The sequence below is a fragment of the Delphinapterus leucas genome, chromosome 14 (genome assembly GCF_059928025.1).
Source record: "Delphinapterus leucas isolate spDelLeu-1000000601 "Yukka" chromosome 14, BTC_Dleu_Yukka2, whole genome shotgun sequence".
NCBI lineage: Eukaryota > Metazoa > Chordata > Mammalia > Artiodactyla > Monodontidae > Delphinapterus > Delphinapterus leucas.
The window spans coordinates 8,249,648-8,269,305 of NC_143142.1; the positions used below are offsets into that span (position 1 = coordinate 8,249,648).

The 19,658-nt window shown below is 48.6% G+C and overlaps 2 protein-coding genes across 4 annotated transcripts in view; one reads left to right on the forward strand and one right to left on the reverse strand.

Annotated features, from left to right (window-relative positions):
- Window positions 1-8,208, forward strand: part of CAMKK2 (calcium/calmodulin dependent protein kinase kinase 2) — a 65,212-nt gene extending 57,004 nt beyond the window's left edge. For all 3 annotated transcript variants that reach the window (XM_089894470.1, XM_089894471.1, XM_022597828.2), the window contains one exon: window positions 168-8,208. The gene's annotated coding sequence lies outside the window, so the exon portion shown is untranslated. The remainder of the gene's footprint in view (window positions 1-167) is intronic.
- On the reverse strand, window positions 749-17,402 carry P2RX4 (purinergic receptor P2X 4). The gene is made up of 12 exons (XM_022597833.2): window positions 17,226-17,402; window positions 13,133-13,280; window positions 10,083-10,154; window positions 9,894-9,966; window positions 9,347-9,443; window positions 5,454-5,534; window positions 5,208-5,349; window positions 4,973-5,109; window positions 2,467-2,560; window positions 2,283-2,348; window positions 1,848-1,943; window positions 749-1,354 (listed from the first exon to the last, which is right to left on the reverse strand). Exons 1-12 carry the CDS (start codon window positions 17,357-17,359, stop codon window positions 1,328-1,330), a joined length of 1,167 nt encoding a protein of 388 aa, XP_022453541.1. The 5' UTR covers window positions 17,360-17,402; the 3' UTR covers window positions 749-1,327.
- Between the last annotated feature and the right edge of the window lie 2,256 nt (window positions 17,403-19,658).

The following is a 19,658-nucleotide window of genomic DNA, read 5'->3' on the forward strand; positions in this document are numbered from 1 at the left end:
CTTTCCTCACTCCAGTAACCATCACTCCTTAGCCTGCAAGATAATAAGCCTTTCCTAAAAATTCCAGCTCCATATGACTGGTGTGTTCAAGCAGGCATTTTTCAGAAAGGTAGCTTGAACCAGAACTTCTTCAAAGGGGTCTGTAAACTTTTTTCTTTTTTCCCCAGAGCAAGAAAAGCCCAGGTTGGCCATTTATCCTGCAGAAGCAGAGCACTTCTAAAATAAACGTTCCCTCAGCAGTTGGAAATGAATTCATAACAAGGAGGAGGGGCAGGCTGCTTTCTTTAGGGAGATCCTGAACACCTGATGCAGAATAAAGTCGGTGTGAAGGCAAGCTAGAAATAGCTTCATTAACATTTCAAATCGGTGGCAAGGTAGGTGTAGGGGGTGCTGCTTTTGGTTGGAGGTTTCTGGAAGGCAAATGAGGAGGAGGGAGGATAAGCCACCTTCATGTCACCTAAAACTGTTCCCTGTAGTGTAGACCCACACTTTTAGGTAAAATGTGAGCACCGGTAAGACAAACAGTACACCACAGAAAAAAAACTCGTAAACTCTATAGGAACACAAGCTAACAAAGATCACACTTCTTAGGTTTTAAGAGAAGGTTAAAGTCGAAAAAAAAAAAACCTAAGCTCCAGCAATAGACTGTTTCAGGAGCACAGTGAGCTGGGATAACAAATGGATTTACTGGTCCAAGTAAAGGGGAAGGAAGGAAAGTTCTAGCTCACGCTGTGAAACCACACAGAGATTAAGAAAATCATTTGTTTTAATGTTTGGTCCTCAGTCATCTCCATGTAGCTCTTCTCAAAGGAAAAACACTAGCTCCGCCTCATGACCTCGTGGTTGAAGCCTCTGGTGGGGGGAGGGGAACAGCAGCCCGGGTGTGCCGAAGAGCTACAAGCACAGCCAGGTGTCCCGCCTTCCTTATACAGTGCTTGAGTGAAGCTGCCGGGCCTCTGAGGACTGGGCCTGTCTCGAAGGGGGCTGGAGATGGAAGCTTCTGAGGAGACCCGGCCCTGGAGAAGTCCTCGGCCCTGTAGCCACAGCCACTTCACTGCCCTCAGGCCAGAGCTTGCCCCAGTGACCCCAAAGAGAAGGAACGGCAGAGGTGACCCAGCCACAGACAGGAGGTGACCCAGCATGTGCATAGTGGTTTACTACACAAACCCTACACACCAGACATGGGAGCAGCTGGGCAACCCTGCAGCACTTGTGGAGACTGACTCAGAATCTGGAACTTCCTCTGGGGTGACATGGCAGGCAGCCTTTTCTCCCTCCTTGCTGTGCTCTGATGAGGGCCAAGGAGAGCCCAGGTGTGGGGTGGGCATCACTGGTCCGTCTCACTGCCAAGACCCTGCAAAGAACAATATGCTTATCGTCAGTTGATATGGATACATGTGCACCGCCCTGTGCTGCCCGCAGGCAAGTCTGGACCATTTCGGGCAGGTGGGAATCGGGCACTTTCCCTGAGGACGTCTGGACAGTCCTTCACAACTGAGCGTATTCAGGTAGGTCCTAGGGGTACCCAACCCCTCTTTCTCTTCAAGGCGAATTTAAGTAGAGTGTGGACAGAGGTTTTGGCATGATATCCATTATCATAACTAACCTGAGACATCACTGATTAAAATGAAGGCTAGATTTAAAAGAGTGAGTCCATTTGAAGAAAAGTATGAAGTAAAGGCTAGTATAGGTGGTCTAGAAATGGAGCAGACGACAAGAGTTGCATGTGACTGCGTGAGTGGACAACACACCTAGATGACCTAGGGGTTCTCACCGCTGGGACAAGAGGCAGGTGAGGAAGGCCGCTTGGGCCTTCCTGCCGGCTGGGAGCTCAGGAGGCGACCTACCCGCTCATAGTCTTCCACATATTTATATTTCTTCTCCCGATAGTAGTATCTTTTCTTCATGCAGTAGAGGACTATGACATCACACAGCACTGTCGCCTGAATGCAGCACAGGGCAAGAAAGAATGAGGCAGGATGCTGTGGCCCTATTAGTCTATGTGCGCCCCTTCCCACAAAGCCTGGGATCTTCCAAGGAAATGAAGGGCTCCTCCATCTCTCCGGGGGGAAAAGGTTAGGGCCTGAGGGGCGCTGTCTTGGAGAAGGGCAGGAGGAAGCAGGTGGGGATGGGGAAGGGAAATAAGCCTGGAGGGTCGAGCCTAGAAACAAGTCTGGGGTCAAGGGGAAGAACCAGGATGCCAGCAGAGGGTCTCAACTTGCAGTGCTGGGGGGGTCACAGCCCCAGGCGGGTGGCCAGAGAGGTCTAAGTGAGCCACTCACCACCCCTAAGAGCGCCAAGCCAGAGCCAATGTTGATCATGGTGGGGATGATGTCAAATTTCCCAGCCTGCAGATGGTGGGAGAAAAAGAAGTTGTGATAGGGGTGTGGAGAGGGCCCCTTGCCCCTGGCCAGCCCAGAAGAGGACCAGTGGGCTCTGAACGAGGGGAGCCGGCGGCCAGGCTACCTTTCCAAACACGATGATGTCGAATCGGATGCCGTAGGCTTTGATGAGCGTGCGGCGCTCGGTGCCGGTCAGGTCGTTGTAGTACTTGGCAAACCTGGTAAAGGAGGCCAGGTTAGAGGGAAAAGGCACAGGGAGGCCTGAGACAGCCTCTGGGTCCTGCTGAGGGACGTCAGAGTGAACTCCCAAGGCCCTGGCGGAGTTGGCAATGGCTTAGGGCTCGCTCTGCCTGCCGAACGAACCACACTTGAGCACCTCGGGGCTTCTCCGGGTTCATGTGAGCCACGCAGAAGGAGGGCTGGCCTGTTGAGGAGGAGGGCGCTGGGGCCCGCAGGGCAGAGGGTCTGGAATGCTGGCATAAGGGCGCACGAAGAGATCCCTCCTCTGTCATCACCCTCACTTCCTACGACTTAAAACGGAACTTCCTCCTCTGAAAGTCCTTCCTGATACAGCTGAGCCCCGCCTCTCTCAAGGAGACCCTGGCCACTAACAGAAGGTGGCCAGCCAGCAGTGATGGCCAAGTCTGCTTTGTGGGTGGGGGGACCGAGCATCTCAGCACTGGACATTTTTTGTATTAAAGAACCATTGATCCATCAATTGGATGAGTGGATAAACAAAATGTGTTATACCCACACCATGGAATATTATTTAGCCATAAAGAGAAGTACTGATAAATGCCACAACATGGATGAACCTGGAAAAAAACCATGATGCTAGGTGAAAGAAGCCAGTCACAGAAGGCCACATATCGTATGAGTCCATTCCTATGAAAGTCAAGAACCGGCAAATTAGGTAGATTAGTGGTTGCCAGGGGTTGACGTAGCTGAAGGGATAGAGGGATACAGCTAAAGGGTCTGGGGTTTCTTTCTGAGGTGATGAAAATGTTCTGAAATTGACTGTGGTGACAGTTGCACAGCTCTGTGAATAGACTACAAACAACTGAATTCTACACTTTAAATGGGTGAACTGTGTAGTATGTGAACTGTATCTCAATAAAACCATTTATAAAGGACCACCAGGAGGGGGACTTCCCTGGCAGTCCAGTGGTTAGGACTCTGTGCTTCCACTGCAGGGGGCACAGGTTCAACCCCTGGTCGGGGAACTAAGATCCCACATGCAAAAATAGAACACTAAGGGGCATGCTGGGGGGAGAACCACTGAGACCAATACCATTTGCTGCCCGTGTTATACAGGGGATCCACCAGGAGCCTAAGCTGTGGCCTGAGATCTGTCTGGCCCACAACTTCCATGCCGTGGTCCAGGCCTGGGGAACTCAGGTGGGGCCTGATGCTGGTGGAGGTCAGGGGGATGGGTGTCCTTGTGAAGGTCCCATCGGCTTCTCTGTTCTGGGGTTCCAACCCAAGATTGAGGTTTTCCACAGTGGTTTCTACAAGAAACTGTGTAACCGTAGAGATAGAGCAATGCAAATCTGACTCCCTTACTAGGGAAAAATGCAAGGATCTGCCCTTCTATCAGTGAGCCAGATGGTTCAAGAGGACCGCAGATGCTCTGTGCATTTGATTCCACACATCACCACTAGAGGGAGACAAGAGCAGCAAAAGAGCACCACTGACCCTACTTGGAAATAGGGTCTTTGCAGATATAATTAGTTAAGATGCAGTCATACTGGATTAGGGTGGACCTCAAATCCAATATGACTGGTGTCCGTAAAAGAAGAGAGACAAAGGACACAGAGACACAGGCACAGATGGGAGAAGGCCATGTGACGACAGAGGCAGAGACCGAGTAATGTACCTATGAACCAAGGACCACCAAGGATTGTCAGGAGCCACCAGAAGCTGGAAGAGGCAAGGAAGGAGCCTGGCCTGCTGACACACTGATTCTGGGCTTCCAGCCTCCAGAACTCTGAGAGAACAGATTCCTGCTGTTTCAAGCCACCCAGTTTGTGGTCATTTGTTACGGCAGCCCTAGGAAACCAATACACAGCACTTCTAGCGGGGAAATACCAGCAGAGGCCTTTCCTGAGGCTAAAACTTGTATCCCCTGCACCTTGGGAGATTCTGGGGGCCAGATCAACCGAGAAACCAATTCATGGATCAGGCCCCAGAGGCCTTTGGACTCCTCATCCACTCCTCAAAATTAGCAGAGGGACTTCCCTGGCGGTCCAGTGGTAAGGACTCCATGCTTCCGCTGCAGGAGGCCTGGGTTCAATCCCTGGTTGGGGAATTAAGATCCCACAAGTGCACAGCCAAAAAAAAAAAAAAATGAAAAAACCCCAGCAGGGTCCTGGCTGAGGCTGGCTGGCCCAGGAAAGCTAAAGCAGACAGTTGTTCTTGAGGCAAGAAAAGGCGAGGAGGGCGCTCACGGGTCGGGATGCCACAGGGGCAAGGCCCTGCTTGGACCACTCTCCCTGGCACACGCCTCCCCACCTGCCCTTGGGGTGCCGCCTGAGTGCTGGTCTTGGGTGGGCGTGGAGGCCCCCACTGGGGAGTGATGCAACTACCATCACCCCCAGCACATGAGGAATGGGGCCCAAGCTCACACCCACCTGAAATTGTAGCCTGGGGACACGTTGTGGTCCACGTCCCGGGTGTCCAGGCGGCGGAAGGAATACCTGGGCAAGCAGAGGGAGGCGGCTCTGTCCAGGTTGCAGTCCCATTTGATCTGGATGCCCATGATGCCTCCCTGTGGGTTGCGAACAGACAGAGCGAGCTTTCCTCAGAGCCCATTCTAGGAGGAGATGTGTCAAAGGCTGTGTTAGAAAAGCCAGGACCTACACCTACCTCGACAGCCATGTCCTGGAAGCTGTGCCCTGCGTTCTCCACTATTTTGCCAAGTCGGAATATGGGGCAGAAGGGATCTGTTTTAGCGTCATAAATGCACGTCTTGAGGTAGGTAGTGGTGATGTTGGGAAGGATATTCCTCCTAAAGTTGGGAGGAAGCAGAAAATAGGGGCAAGGACAACCTCAAAGAAGAGCCACAAGTTTCCCCAAGACACTGGCGAATTCGCACAGCTGGCCGCCACTTACTTGCTGAAATTAAATTTGGGATACCAGATGTTGTTCTTAATCAAAAGAGTGAAGTTTTCTGCAGCCTTTAAAAAAGCAGGCCTGAAAAAAATTACAACGTATTGTTAACAAAAGTACAAACATATGTACACTCCTAATATACCTAGGTAATATATTTTTTTTTGCGGTACACGGGCCTCTCACTGTCGTGGCCTCTCCCGTCGCGGAGCACAGGCTCAGCGGCCATGGCTCACGGGTCCAGCCGCTCCGCGGCATGTGGGATCTTCCCGGACCGGGGCACGAACCCGTGTCCCCTGCATCGGCAGGCGGACTCTCAACCACTGCGCCACCAGGGAAGCCCCCTAGGTAATATTTTTAAGTCGCATACCCATGTGTCTTACAATGTCACTTTGCCAAGAAGAAAGTAAAACGTATCTCGTCTTTTCTACTTTCCTCTGCATAAACACCAGGTCAAGAGAGGAGACTGCAAACCAAGGTTTCTGATTTCTTCCAGTCATGGAAGGGCAGGGCCTCTTCCTCAAGGCAGTGGGAATTTAAGAACCTGAGGAATAGCTAACGAAGAGCGGGAGGGGTGGTGCCTCGTGGCCTCACTAGAAATCACTCATCTGGCAGGTGCTGGGTTTCAGGGCTTACCTCCCTCAGGTATTCTTGGGAATGCTCAACAGATCTGGTTTAAGAAGCAAAAGCAAAGGTGAATTCACCTACAGGCTTGACACAAAAAGTGCATGTCTGCTGTTGCACCACACCTTGGAAGTGCCATGTCAGCTCCTGCTGACAGTAGGAGCTGAATTTCCCAAGGGGACCCCACTGCTTTGGAGGGTTTCTCCAGGAGGCTCTGGCACTGTAGACTGACTCCTCGGGGGGGGGGGGCCCTGACTCAGGTGGAAGCTTTTTGTTTGGCTGCACCACATGGCATGCAGGATCTTAGTTCCCCCACCAGGGATTAAACCCGTGCCCCCTGCAGTGGAAGCGTGGAGTCTTAACCACTGGACCTCCAGGGAAGCCCCCCAGGTGGAATCTTTGAAGCTATAAAAAACCTCAGCAGTCTTCCCCACCCTGAGAAAGGAGCAAGGCCAGTGATGAGGCCACACAATGTGGGGAGCTGAGCCTGCCGCTACCGCTGATAAAGACCTTGACCGAGGCACTTCTTTTGGGGCTTTGAATTCCCTTGTCCCTGTATCAAGGGGATGGACTATATCAACGTTTCTCAAACTTCTGTCACTCCCTATACCACTGTGTGCCTCATGTGCAATACTTGTCTTTAAGATTAACCCTCCTTTAAAAAAAAATTGAGGTGAAATTCAGAGAACATAAAATTAAACATTTTAAAGTATACAATTCAGGGCTTCCCTGGTGGCGCAGTGGTTGGGGGTCCGCCTGCTGATGCAGGGGATGCCGGTTCGTGCCCCGGTCCGGGAGGATCCCGTGTGCCGCGGAGCAGCTGGGCCCGTGAGCCATGGCCGCTGGGCCTGCGCGTCCGGAGCCTGTGCTCTGCGGCGGGAGAGGCCACAACAGTGAGAGGCCCGCGTACTGCAAAAAAAAGAAAAAAAAAGATTCATAAAGTATACAATTCAGTGGCATGAAGCACATTCCAGTGTTATACAACCATCACCTCTATCTAGTTCAAGAACATCTTTATCACCCCGAAAGGAAACTGCTTGTTCGTCAAGCAGCTACTATCCATTCTCCCCTCCCCTCAGCCTTCGGGAACCACCAAACTACTTTCTTTCTTTCTCTATGGATTTGTCTATTCTGGACATTTCATATGAATGGGATCAGACAGTATGTGACTTTTTTGTGTCTGGCTTCTTGCACTTAGCATGTTTTCGAGGTTCATCCCTGTGGTAGCCTGTGTCAGAGCTTTTTATTCATTCCTTTTTATGGCTCAATAACATTCCATTGTACGTGTTCACCACAATCTGTTGATGGACATTTGGGTTGTTTCCACCTTTAGGATCAGCTCACTTTTTTTTTTTTTTTTTTACTGACATTCATTTTGAAGTAAAACTTTCCATCATGACCATAAAAAATATCGTTTGCCACAAGTTAGAGGTCATCGTTCAAATAAATATAACTAAGAACAATGTCATTACGAGCTGACATATTTTTGTCAGCCCAAGGTGCTGAGCCTGGGGCTTGTTCTTGGTGAGAAATGGAAATCAGCGAGGGACGGAGAGGTATTGAAGACACTCCAGACCAGAATCTCCTCCTTGATATCAGCTAGGGGCTGAATAAGAGTGGAGATGGGAAGACCTTTCTCTCCATGTGACTCAGTGCTGAAATTTTGTGTATCAGTGTACACTTAAAAATCATCCTACACTGGTTTAGATCTATAACAGCGCTGATATAGGCATACATATAGCTGATTCACTTCATTGTACAGGAGAAACTAACACAACATTGCAAAGCAATTATACTCCATTAAAAAAAATACATAACAGCACTGTCCAGTGAAAATATACCGTGAGGCACAAACCACACTGTAATTTAAAATTTCCTAGTAGCTACATTAAAAAGTAAAAAGAGGGAATTCCCTGGCGGTCCTGTGGTTAGGACTCTGCACTTCCACTGCAGGGGGCGCTGGTTCCATCCCTGGTCGGGGAACTAAGATCCCACATGCTTCGCGGCCAAAAATAAAGTAAAAAGAAACAAGTGAAATGAACTTTTCTGTAATAAGCCAATATATCTATAATGTTACTCCAACATGTAAACAACATAGAATGTTATTAATGAGATACTACATTTTTTTTTTTTTTTAATAATAAGCCTTCAGAACCTGGAGTGTATTTTACGCAGAGAGCTCATTTTGGACCCAGCTGCATTTCAAGTGCTCAGTAGCCACACATGGCCACCGGCTCCATAAAGTCCCTTCCAGCTCCAGAATGCTAGGATTCCCTCCCTTGCCGGAGCTGTTGCCCTCAGCAATCCGCAGTCCTCACCATTCTCTTGTGTGGCGACACACCCAGGGTGAGGATCACATGGTTACCTGCTCCCCTGGGCTTATCTAGGCCTCAGTCTGAACGCTGAGTGAGAAAGGCCCCAGGTTGCCAGCAGTTCCGAGAGCTTACTTCTGACTCCACCCACTCACAACACAGCTGATCGCAGTTCGAAAGAATGTTATTCTAGGCAACCTTGAACCTGCTCTAGTTTATAAAACACACTTTAACGGACATTAATAATTTTCCTGCCCAGCATCTGTACCTTTTTTCTGGTAACAGAACCGCACACTTCCTTTAAAAGCCACACCTCCCCCACTCTCAACCTGTGTCATTTGGGTGGGTCTGACTCCCCGCCTAGCTAGGAAGGCACATGACCCAGGCCTGAGCCATAAGCAAAATCCATCCCCCAGCCACAGTGATGGGTTGGATGGGTTGACAGATGTGGCTGAAGCTGTGAAGATGGACAGGTCTAGAATCTTTACGGACAGCTGGGCAGGGAGACTAGGGACTATGCCATGGGTCCTGCAAACGAAGCCACCACGGAGGGAAGCAGAGCCAAGAGGTGGTGACTCGGATGCTGTCCTTCGAGCCCCAGGTCTAGCCATGCTGGGATCTCTGTGGTTAGTTGAACAACAAACCGCCCCCACTGTGCGTGTGTGTGTGTGTGTGTGTGTGCGCACACACCCGTTTAAGGCCCTGAGAACTGTTTCCTGTCAGTAACTTGCAACTGACAGAGGCCTAACTAGCAGCAAGTCATCTGCACTCATCATGAGTGACAAACACCGCGGCCCACTAGCTGCTGAGGGCTGCTGCCTTGTGGTTGAGAACCACCAGCCCAGGGAAGCCTCACTCTACAGGCTGACACCAAGAGCACAAAGCCACAACTCCCCTGCCACCTCTCTCAGGCCCGAGACCCAGCATTTAGGACACTTCTGTCCCTTTGGCAGGACTCACGTTGGCACTTGTGCGTTATCCTCCACCGGGCACCAGGCTGCCACCTCGCATGTGTTCATGGTCTCATTGAACGGCACGCACCTTCCTGTCGCAACTCCTACAGGGGCGAGGGGCACCCAGGTCTATGGGGGTCTCCTACTTTCTACTTTGTGAGGCAGAGTAGAAACTCCACCATGTATCCTACGCAATCAGTCTTGAGCTAGTCTAATTCTGGGATTTAGACAGCATCCAGAAATTCAAATTGGAGGAAAAGAGTTGTCTAAGTCCTAGCCACATCACTGCTTTGCCAACTGCAGGGCTGGGGTGATGCAGAGCCACAAGACAGGGCAAGATCTGGGATGGCTTCTGGGGTGCAGATGACAGAGATAAATGTCGAGAGGGCCCCAGGACCCCAGTCTGGACACCAGGCTCTCCCAGGCTCGTGTGGGGGATTTCTCCATCCTGGAGATTTCCCTCTGAGAGGGGCCCCACGGGGCAGGCAGTTTGGTCGGGGGCTACCCTCCCCAGGCTAAGCATCTACTGTGGAGTCACAGCCACAGGTTTGTACCATTGCTGTGGGTGCTTGCAGAGCCAGCAGTACAGTTGGCATCGGATTCACACACGGTGGTCTTATCTGGAATCTGGAAGAAGAAGAACCAGTGAAAACAGGTTTCACATGGCCTGGTCCCACCCACAGTGGGACAGGCACAGAGAGGTGGGTATGAGACCCGAGGCTCTTCCCCAAGAAGCTGCCTACCTCAGGACAGAGGCCCTGGGTCTGGTTCATGGTGACGATCATGTTGGTCATGATGAAGAGGGAGTTTTCCTCCTGTAAAGCAGGCAGAGGGGAGAGAGTGCTGCATACTACCTGCAGAGGAGCCAGGCAGAGCCACAAGGAAGGCCCTTTACCAGGACAGTGCCTTCACTTCCCCCCTGTGCCATGCAGAAAACAGTTAAAAACACTGATCTTAGGGTCTCCCATTCTCACCGATGAGAGTTATAACCTAACTGAAAACAGGGACTCCAATACTTGCACACATGTTCACAGCAGCACCATTCACAATAGCCTAAAGGTGGAAACAACTCAGTGTCTATCAACGGATGGATGGATAAACAAATTGTGGTCCATACCCGTAAGGGAATATGACTCAGCCATAAAAAGGAATGAAGCACAGACCTGGCTACAATGTGGATGAACCTCAAAAACATGATGCTGAGTCCAAGAAGCCAGACACAAAAGGCCACGTAGTGTATGATCCCATTGATGTGAAACGTACAGGATAGGCAAATCCAGGAACAGAAAGTACATTAGTGGTTGTGAGGGGGTGAGGGAGAAGGTGGACAAGGGGATGATAGCTTAATGAGTGGGGGCTTTCCTTTTAGACTGATGAAAATGTTCTGGAACTAGACTGACGTGATGGTACACAACATCGTGAATGTGCTAAATGCCACTGAAGTTTTCATTCTGAACTGGTTAATATTGTGATACATGAATTTCACCTCAGGTTAAAAAAACATGTCTATACCCTGAAATGGTTCCTTAATAAAGCTTGACTTGAGGGAAAAGAGTCAATAAGTACTCAGTATATCCTCTGCCAACCGGATTACCTCACAGGCGCAGAAACACAAGACCTCAAAGGTCTCAAGTTAGGCTGGTTCTCTTTCCTAACAGGAACTAAAATAAATACGTAAAACATTCTATACAGAAGGCCCAATCAGGGCTCGCCATTGACACTTCTCCTTTTTTTTTCTTTATTTATTTTATTTTTGGCTGTGTTGGGTCTTCGTTGCTGCGCGTGGGCTTTCTCTAGTTGCGGCGAGCAGGGGCTACTCTTGGTTGCGGTGCACGGGCTTCTCACTGCAGTGGCTTCTCTTGTTGCGGAGCATGGGCTCTAGGCGCGCGGGCTTCAGTAGTTGTGGCTCGCAGGCTCTAGAGCGCAGGCTCAGTAGTTGTGGCGCACGGGCTTAGTTGCTCTGCGGCATGTGGGATCTTCCCGGACCAGGGCTTGAACCCTGGTGCATTGGCAGACGGATTCTTAACCACTGCACTACCAGGGAAGCCTGACACTTCTCCTCTTGAGAAGGTTCTGTTTTCTCCTCCTAAGTGTGAAGGTGCCAAATGGTTGATTTAAAGTTTCTGGAGAGCAATTCACTTGGGGATGAGACTGAAGAATTGCTAACAGTGACCTCCCAGTATAAGGAAAAAAAGACAAAGACCCTGCAAATTTTAGTTGGACCTCCTCCTTATTGGGCGCTGGTGCTCTAAAATGAAATGCTCTGAACATTTCATACTCCTGAGAAGAGCAGTCAGTGCTGGGAGCCATCAGGGAAACTCAGGGACCAAAGGGTCTGTAGACATCTCCACTCCCAGGTCTGATAAGGTGGTAGACGCTCTGGGAATAGTTGGCATCTTTCAAAGACAGACCTGGAACAAAGCATGTTGGGAAATGGGGAAATGGCTGCAGGAGGGGGCGTGAGAATGTGGCAGGAGGCCCGGGTCAGGTGCCCCAGCAGGCTCCCGTGTTCCATATGTAGACACACTGCTTGCTTGGTGTTTACAGAAGGCTGTTCCTGCGTCTCTCCTGAGTTAGACCTGAACAAGTCAGTGTGGTTTACTTTTTGTTTCCTATTTCTTATTTATTTTAAGTTTAGGGAAATTTCAGTCTGGAGATGAGCCGAGTAGATGCAGTGCAAATACATGTTTGTGTTCCATCTTTGGAGGAGCAGAAGGATATCGTGAAAGCTCATGAAGAGAGCCCTGTGGGACTCACACGGCCCCCGGCTCCGATCCGAGATGGAAGGCAGAGCTGCTGTGTGCTCCTTTCCACTGAGGGGCAGAAGCAGGGGGCCGTACCCTTCTGTGGGTCCAGTAAACAGACGGAGTGTGATATTCCGAGCCTGCCAGGACGAGGCCGTGGCTTCGTAGGAAGCAGAGGTCTCTCTGTAGAGACAGGTGCATGCCAACAGCACCAGCTTCCTCCAGCAAACTATGAATCCCCTGTTCCATTTGACCTTTATGGCTTATTAGCTCTGATTTCTCTCTGGGCACCCCACAAGAACCTTCTCTTGAGAAGGCAGAGGGAAAATGAACACACTTGAAGAGAGAGTTTCTGAAGTCCTTGCTCTGAGCCAAGAGTTGGCAGCTTATCTGCAGGTGGCCACCCCAGTCACCCTAGCACGTGGGCCATCTGGAGGGATATGTGGGGTTTGACTGTGGATCAGAGCCATTATCATGGTTAAAGAGAGTCAATATTTAACTTGGAGCTTTGTGGATTAACAGACGGGAGACTAGGATGCTGCATCAAACAGTTTCTTCCCTTCCCTATGTTCCTGATGGAATCCTATATGGGTATGGCTGTTTCCTTCTTCTTTGGCTTTGGGTCTCTACGGGCTGTTAAAGTTTTTACGCTGTCTGAAAAGATTTACCTTGTGGGTTTAAAACAGTAAAGCAAACCACAAAATGTGGAAAGGTGATAGTTCCACCTGCATTTTTCCCAGGATTTAAAACATGTGCTTTTCTACTTTTCAAGTCCGGTGACAGACTCAGATGTCCATATGGAAAGCTTCCTCTGTTTAAGCCAGCCATGTTTTAGGGCTGAAGAAACGTAGCTGATTGAATATTACCTGTTAGACCCTAAGCCAAAAAGAGGTCTGTCTGCACTGCTTTCTTGGACTAAAACAATCAGTCTGGGCATTGGTGATGTTAGAACTCTGGGCATGCCAATCACTAATCAAGAGTGCAAAGGTGAAGGGAAAGCAGCTAACTAGAGGCTTGAGCTTTAGACAGAGACACAGTGGGAGGCTTACCTGAGCTGGAATCACATAATCGGCCACATCCCAGATCCGGAATCCAAGTTTAGAAGTATTGGTCGTGGTTACACCCTTGGCTTTGGCAGTAACAGAGCTGACCACAGAGTCCATTTCCTGGTAGCCCTTTTCCCACACAAACACCCAGCTACAAAATAAAACAGGTCTCTTAAATTGCCATTAGGATTGCATGAATTTGAGTTAATGCTAGGGAGCCTCTGGTAGCCAGAGGCTGAAAGTATGATGTTTACTAGTTGTGACTTTGCAAAAGCTGCTTAACTTTGTAACTTAGTGCAGTGATCAGCACAAAGAAAATGCTCAGTGAATGCTGTCTTTATTACTAGGTATTTGAACACTTTCAGTGCACTATGACCGGCAGAATTACCATGAGATAATAGAAATTATGATAATGATAGTTACCATTTGAATGTGTTTAGGTGCCAGGTACTGATCTAAGCTCTTTATGTGTATTAACTAATTTAATACTGACCACTTTATAAGGCAGGTGTCATTCTTCTCCATTTTACAGAGGAGAAAACTGTAATTCAGAGAGGTTAAGTCATTTGCCCAAGGTCACACAGCTAATGAATGGCAGAGTCAACATTTGAACTCAAGCTTTTTGCTTTCGAAGTCTCCTTTCTTGCCCTCTATGCTATATATGCCCTCTAGAAAGGAGAATCATATCTTTTAAGTAAATGTATAATAGTTTCTTACTTTTTCTCTAAGAATTCAGGTCACATGTATGTTTCTTTCCTCTGAAGTGGAGACTTCACTACCAGCCTGAATAATTAAAAATCTGAAGGCATTGGTGCATAGTGGTTAGGACACTGGAACAGACCGAAGCCAGCCTATCTCAGTTCATCACTCACTAGGCATAAATTTGGCCAAGCTGCTTAACCTCTCTGTGCCTGTTTTTTCCCGTCTATACGACGGGGATGATAACAAGACTTCACAGGATTGTTGTGAGGTTACATGAGTTAATGCATGTCAAATGCTTGGAACAATGTTTGTGAGCCATTATCAGCAGACTGAAATTGGCCACAATGGGAGCATTTACACCGTGGAGATTGGCCAGTACTACAAGTCAGAACTCCTCCCCATCAGAGCTGTTGTTAAACATCAATAGTGACTACTATTGTTGTAATTTCTAGAATCAAGAAATACTACTAGCATCCCTCTCCCCTCCTTATAAGCTCTAGGTGCTGAGACTTAAGAAATTTGCTTATTTGGTTACTTATTGTCTGAGTAGTCTCCAAGTTCACTACCCATCTTAGAGATGGGCTTTTTCCCTAAGAAGTCCTCTTCTTCAGGGTTTCTAGGAATTCAGCTGCAGTATAAGCTTCCATTTAATTCTAGTCAGACACAGAGAAGCTTAGAGCAGGGTCACTATTACTTTACCACCAAGTATAGTCATCCCTTGGTATCCATAGGGGATTGGTTCCAGGACCCCTGGGGATACCAAAAACCACGGATGCTCAAGACCCTTATATAAAATGGCATAGTATTTGCATGTAACCTATGCACATCCTCTCCTATACTTTAAATCATCTCTAGGTTACCTATAATATCTAATACAAAGTAAATGCCATGTAAATAGTTGTAAATATGATGTAAATACTATGTAAAAATAGTTGCTGGCAAGTGACAAATTCAAGTTTTGCTTTCTGGAATTTTTTTTTAATATCTTTTATCTATGGTTGGTTGAATCTGTGGCTGCAGAACCTGAGGATACAGAGGGCTGACTGGATAGTGAGTTGCTAAGTCAGAGACACATAGTTTCATCTCAATCACTATGTAAATAACTATTACCTCATCCTGTGACTGATAATACAATTAGATAACTGAGAAGTGTTCAGTCTCTCTCTCTCTCTTTTTTTTTTTTTGGCCATGCAGCACACAGGATCTTAGTTCCCCGACCAGGGATTGAACCCATGCCCCCTGCATTGGAAGTGCAGAGTCTTAACCACTGGACCACCAGGAAAGTCCTGTTCAGTCTCTTTTTGAGGCAGGATTACCTTTGATCAGTACTGGAAAAGAGACCACAGTTTCACCAAGATGAACTGAATCAGAAAGTTAAGAGATGAGGTTTTTTAAAATTTTTCTTAAAAGCCCTAAATTCAGATCCTGAGTCAGATCTGATCACAGCAAGATGTATAAAAGCAAAGCATTTACTGCTTAAAAAATCCTCATGATCGAGGCAGACAACACTCCATAGGAATCCTATAACGCTGCACTGCCCAACAGAAATACAACGCGAATCGTGTAATTTCAACATTTCTCGTAGCCATGTTAAAAATTAAAAAGTAACAGGTAAAATTAATTTTAATGATATGTTTTATGTAACTCAACATATCCAATATATGTTAATGCTATCAATATAAGATGTATTAATATGATATTTAATTGTTTTTTGTACTATGTCCTCGAAATCTGGCGTGCATTGTACGGTGATTGCACATCTCAATTTGGAGTAGGGGTGTTTCAAATGCTCAACAGTTTCATGTGACTCCTGGCTACCATACTGCAGATATACTGTATGCAGTCTAGAACTTTACAGATACCCTGAAGTAGATGTAAACTGATTCTCCTACGAGCAGCAAAAGCCAAAAGGAAAAAGCTGCCTGACAGCTCCTGATCCCAAATGCTTCAGGTCCAACCCAGCAATATGAGTTTAGTTAACCAGCTTGTAGTGGGTCTCAAAGTTTAAGGGTGCATCACAATCACTGGGGGGCAAGGAGTTGGTTGTGATGGTACTTAATGTGACTTAGAGTCCAAACCTGGGGGTAGGCCAAGTGGTTCTGATGCAGAGTTCATACCTGGAAAGCCCTTTTACTGACTACTGTCAGTACCTACTGCTGCTGCGCTGATAGATGGTAGAAGCCAAACCTGCCAGATCATGGGGATTCCCTTAGGCAGTGTTAACAGATTCCAAGTCCCACCCCAGGGTGGGGGGGGGAGGGGGGATGGTGTCCTGTTACCTTTAAACAATTCCTCAGATGAGTCCTTCATGTTCAGGTAGGTTTGGGAAACACTAGGACACTGGTTCCCAAAATTTGCTGCACATTAGAATCACCTGGGGAGTTGGTCATACTCTACAGCACTTGAATCAGAAAGTCTGGGTCTGAGAGCCAGCAGTCAGTATTTTTTAAAGATTCTCAAATAGCTCTATGGGCAGTTTGGGGAACACTGTATTAGGCCTTTTAAGAAAAACAAAAACAAACACCCCCCCCCACGATGCAGCAGGTAACATCTGTCAGCTCAGCAGCTGTAGACACCGTAACACCCCAGGTGAACCTTGAAAGCGGGCCCAGTTGGTAAATTAATTTCCACCTCCTCTCGAGTTTTATTACATTGTAAGAGTGCATCAATTAAAATTAAGCACTAGGTGAGGACTGATGGTGGAGGGACATATAAGCAAAGAGGGCAGCATGGGGAACGATAAGTCTAAGGCAGGTGCCTATACCAAAAACTCCAACAACCCCATAAAAGGAAGGAACTGAACTTAAGTGATTTTTGAAAGTGTGACCTCTCTATTATCTTGGGTTACCATATGATGCTCAAAGGAAAGGACAGGAAGCCACAGACCCAAAAGGAACCATATGATGCTCAAAGGAAAGGACAGGAAGCCACAGACCCAAAAGGAACCAAGTGGAAATCCCAAACCTTGGTTTCTGTCAGCAGATCATCAGAATGGGAAGTGAAGAGCAAAGAGTGAGTCATTTAGGGCAAAGCCCTCCCACCCCCAGCCAAAGGACATCATGGAGCAAGTCAGAAGGGACAGGAAGCATGAATGGCGAGGATGAAGATCTAGCTAGGCTTTGCCTTCAAGACACAACATCAAAGCAGCCTCTGGACCCAGAGCCGGCACAGGGCCCGTCCCTCTGGTGGCTAGGGTCGGGGGAGTAGGGATGTATCCCTGGCTTCGGGTCGCTGTCCCCTGGACCCCACCTGGAGGGCGCTCGCGGGGCTCGGCCGAGGACCTAGGCCAGAATGAGCAGGTGCGTGGCCGGGACCCAGAAGGGGGAGTTCCCGGCCGTCGGATCACACCCTGTCCCCGGGACCCCTCAGGGTCGTCGCCCGCGGCCGCGCTCACCCGATGACGTAGGCCACGATGAGCAGCTGCACCACCCGGTTCATGAGCCCCACTTTACGGCTGCGGATGAGCACGATGCGCGGCGTGTCGTACTCGAACAGGAAGGCCGCCAGCACCGCGCAGCAGCCCGCCATGGCTAGCGCCCCGCCGCGCCGCGCGCCGCCCAGTTCCGCGCTCTGGACCGGGTAGCCTGACCCGCCGCCGCTTCCCCGCACTGGAGCCCCGCCCGGCGTGGCTGTTCGTGGGGGAGGGCCCGGAAGGAGGCGGTGCTGACCCTCGGGGGACTGGGCCGGGCGAAAGGCGTGACTTCCCCTTCGGGTACGAGTGCCGCGCCGCCTCGGGGGAATGGGGCCTGGGGGAGGGGGTGACCTCGTTGGGAACGAATGACCCCCTCTGGAGAGGGACGGGGGAATAATGACCCTCACCCCCAGAGGGACTGGTGGAACGAGCGACTCCCCCCTCAAGGGGGGTGGGCTCTACGGGGATGGGATGACCTCTCCTTCAGGAACGAATGAACCCACGAGGAGGACCAGGGAGGACCGGTGACGCTCAGGGGAGATAGAGCCCTCAAGGAGAGAGTGACCTCCCCCTTGGGAAGGAGATACCCCTCCCAGGGGCGGGAGGGGTAATGAGCGACCCCCGTGGGTGTCTAGGAGTGAGCTGGGGGCGGGGTGGGGCGAGGCGAGGCGCTGGGGGCAGCTTAGGGGAAAGAGCAGCCTCTCTCCTGCAGGCTCCAATGGGGGGCAGCGCTGCCTTCTCGCTGCAGGAGAGAAAGCCTAAATATCCGGTACCCTAGGGACCCTTGGCTGGAGCCACACACGCTGCAAAATAGCCCTCTTAGAATTGAAGCTAGGTCACATACCTACTCCCATTCCGATGCTTCCTTAGTTGTAGGATGGGAGGAAGCAGCCTGAGCCTGGTGAGGGATTTCTGTGACCATCCTTTGAACTGAGAAAGTTTTATGACAACTTTAGGGAGAATTGGAAAATAGAGGGAAAGTGGAGGAAACACCCACAGTTGCACCACCTGAACATAAGTTTCCACGTGTGTTCATTCCCTTCAGGTATGTTATCATAGGTATGTTTTATATTTAGTTTCATTCATTCGTTCAACAAGTGTTAATAAACACCTTCCGTACCAGACACTGTCTAGTGAACAGAACAAACCCAAACATTCTGCCTTCATGGAGTATAAATTCTAGCAGATAATTGTGTATACGTTTTTAATTTGTAAGCATAGTCAGTGATGGTACTTTTCAATTCCTGATTCACACTACATGTTTTCCATGTTACTGCAGACTTGTCATAATGATAATTTTTAATCTATGGATTGTTTCTTCCGTTAGGGATGATTTCCTTAACCGCTGTCATCTGATTGCTTCTAGTTTGTGGATCCTATGCATAATCTTTAACACACCATTTTAGGTCTTTTCCTGGAAGTGAGATTCCTAAGCCACACCACCTTGTTTTTACACATATAAGAAGGTGAATAATAATAAAATTTGAGGAAGACAGTATCTGCCTCTGGAGATGGACTTGTCATGTTAACAGGAGGAATAGAGCTGCCACCTTCCTCAGTTCAAAATGGTCCCAGGAAAAGGTGGTGACAGTTTAAGTGGGATTTTATTCATTCTTTGACAGGTATTTACTGAGTGCCTGTTGTGTGCTTAACAGTGTTCTAGATGCTAGGCATATGAGGGTGAACAGACAGATAAAGTCTCTGCCAAAATGGAGCTTTGTGTAATTGGGGGGACTTAAATTCTATGTAGAAAAGAAAAACCCAGTCACTAAATTCTCATTGGAAAGAAACTTAAAAATACATTTCCTTAAGAGTCAAAACACATTTACAGCTCTCGTGAATACTTACCCCATAGTAATGAGATGGTCCTGGCCTTACAGATCTTGAATTTAAATGGTTTGTTTGTGTTTTTGAACAAAGTCAGTTAAGAGAAATGTACAAATAAAAGTTTTTGTTAGTGCCTAGTTGGTAGTGTAACCTTAGGCCCAACCAGAGAAGCTGATCCTGAAAAATGATTAGGAAAAAAAAAAATTGTTTCATTTACACTCTTGCCCTGAGTTTATCTCTTTAAAAACAGCTCTCTTGGGCTTCCCTGGTGGCGCAGTGGTTGAGAGTCCACCTGCCGATGCAGGGGACACGGGTTCGTGCCCCGGTCTGGGAAGATCCCACATGCCGCAGAGCGGCTGGGCCCGTGAGCCATGGCCGCTGGGCCTGCGCATCCAGAGCCTGTGCTCCGCAACGGGAGAGGCCACAGCAGTAAGAGGCCCGCGTACAGCAAAAAAAACCAAAAAAAAAAACAAAAAAAAAACAGCTCTCTTGAGGCATAATTGACATACAGTAAACTGCACATATTTAAATTATACAATTTTATAAGTTTGACATGTGTACACACCCATGAAACCATCAGCACAATTA

Bases quoted from the DNA above. Each gene is read 5' to 3' on its own strand.
- P2RX4 (XM_022597833.2), bottom strand. From the start codon at position 17,359: ATGGCGGGCTGCTGCGCGGTGCTGGCGGCCTTCCTGTTCGAGTACGAC. The intron at 13,281-17,225 runs GTGAGCGCGGCC...TTTATTTTGTAG, and splicing joins ATCGTGGCCTACGTCATCGG to CTGGGTGTTTGTGTGGGAAA. The intron at 5,110-5,207 runs GTAGGTGTAGGT...CGCAACCCACAG, and splicing joins TCCAGGACATGGCTGTCGAG to GGAGGCATCATGGGCATCCA.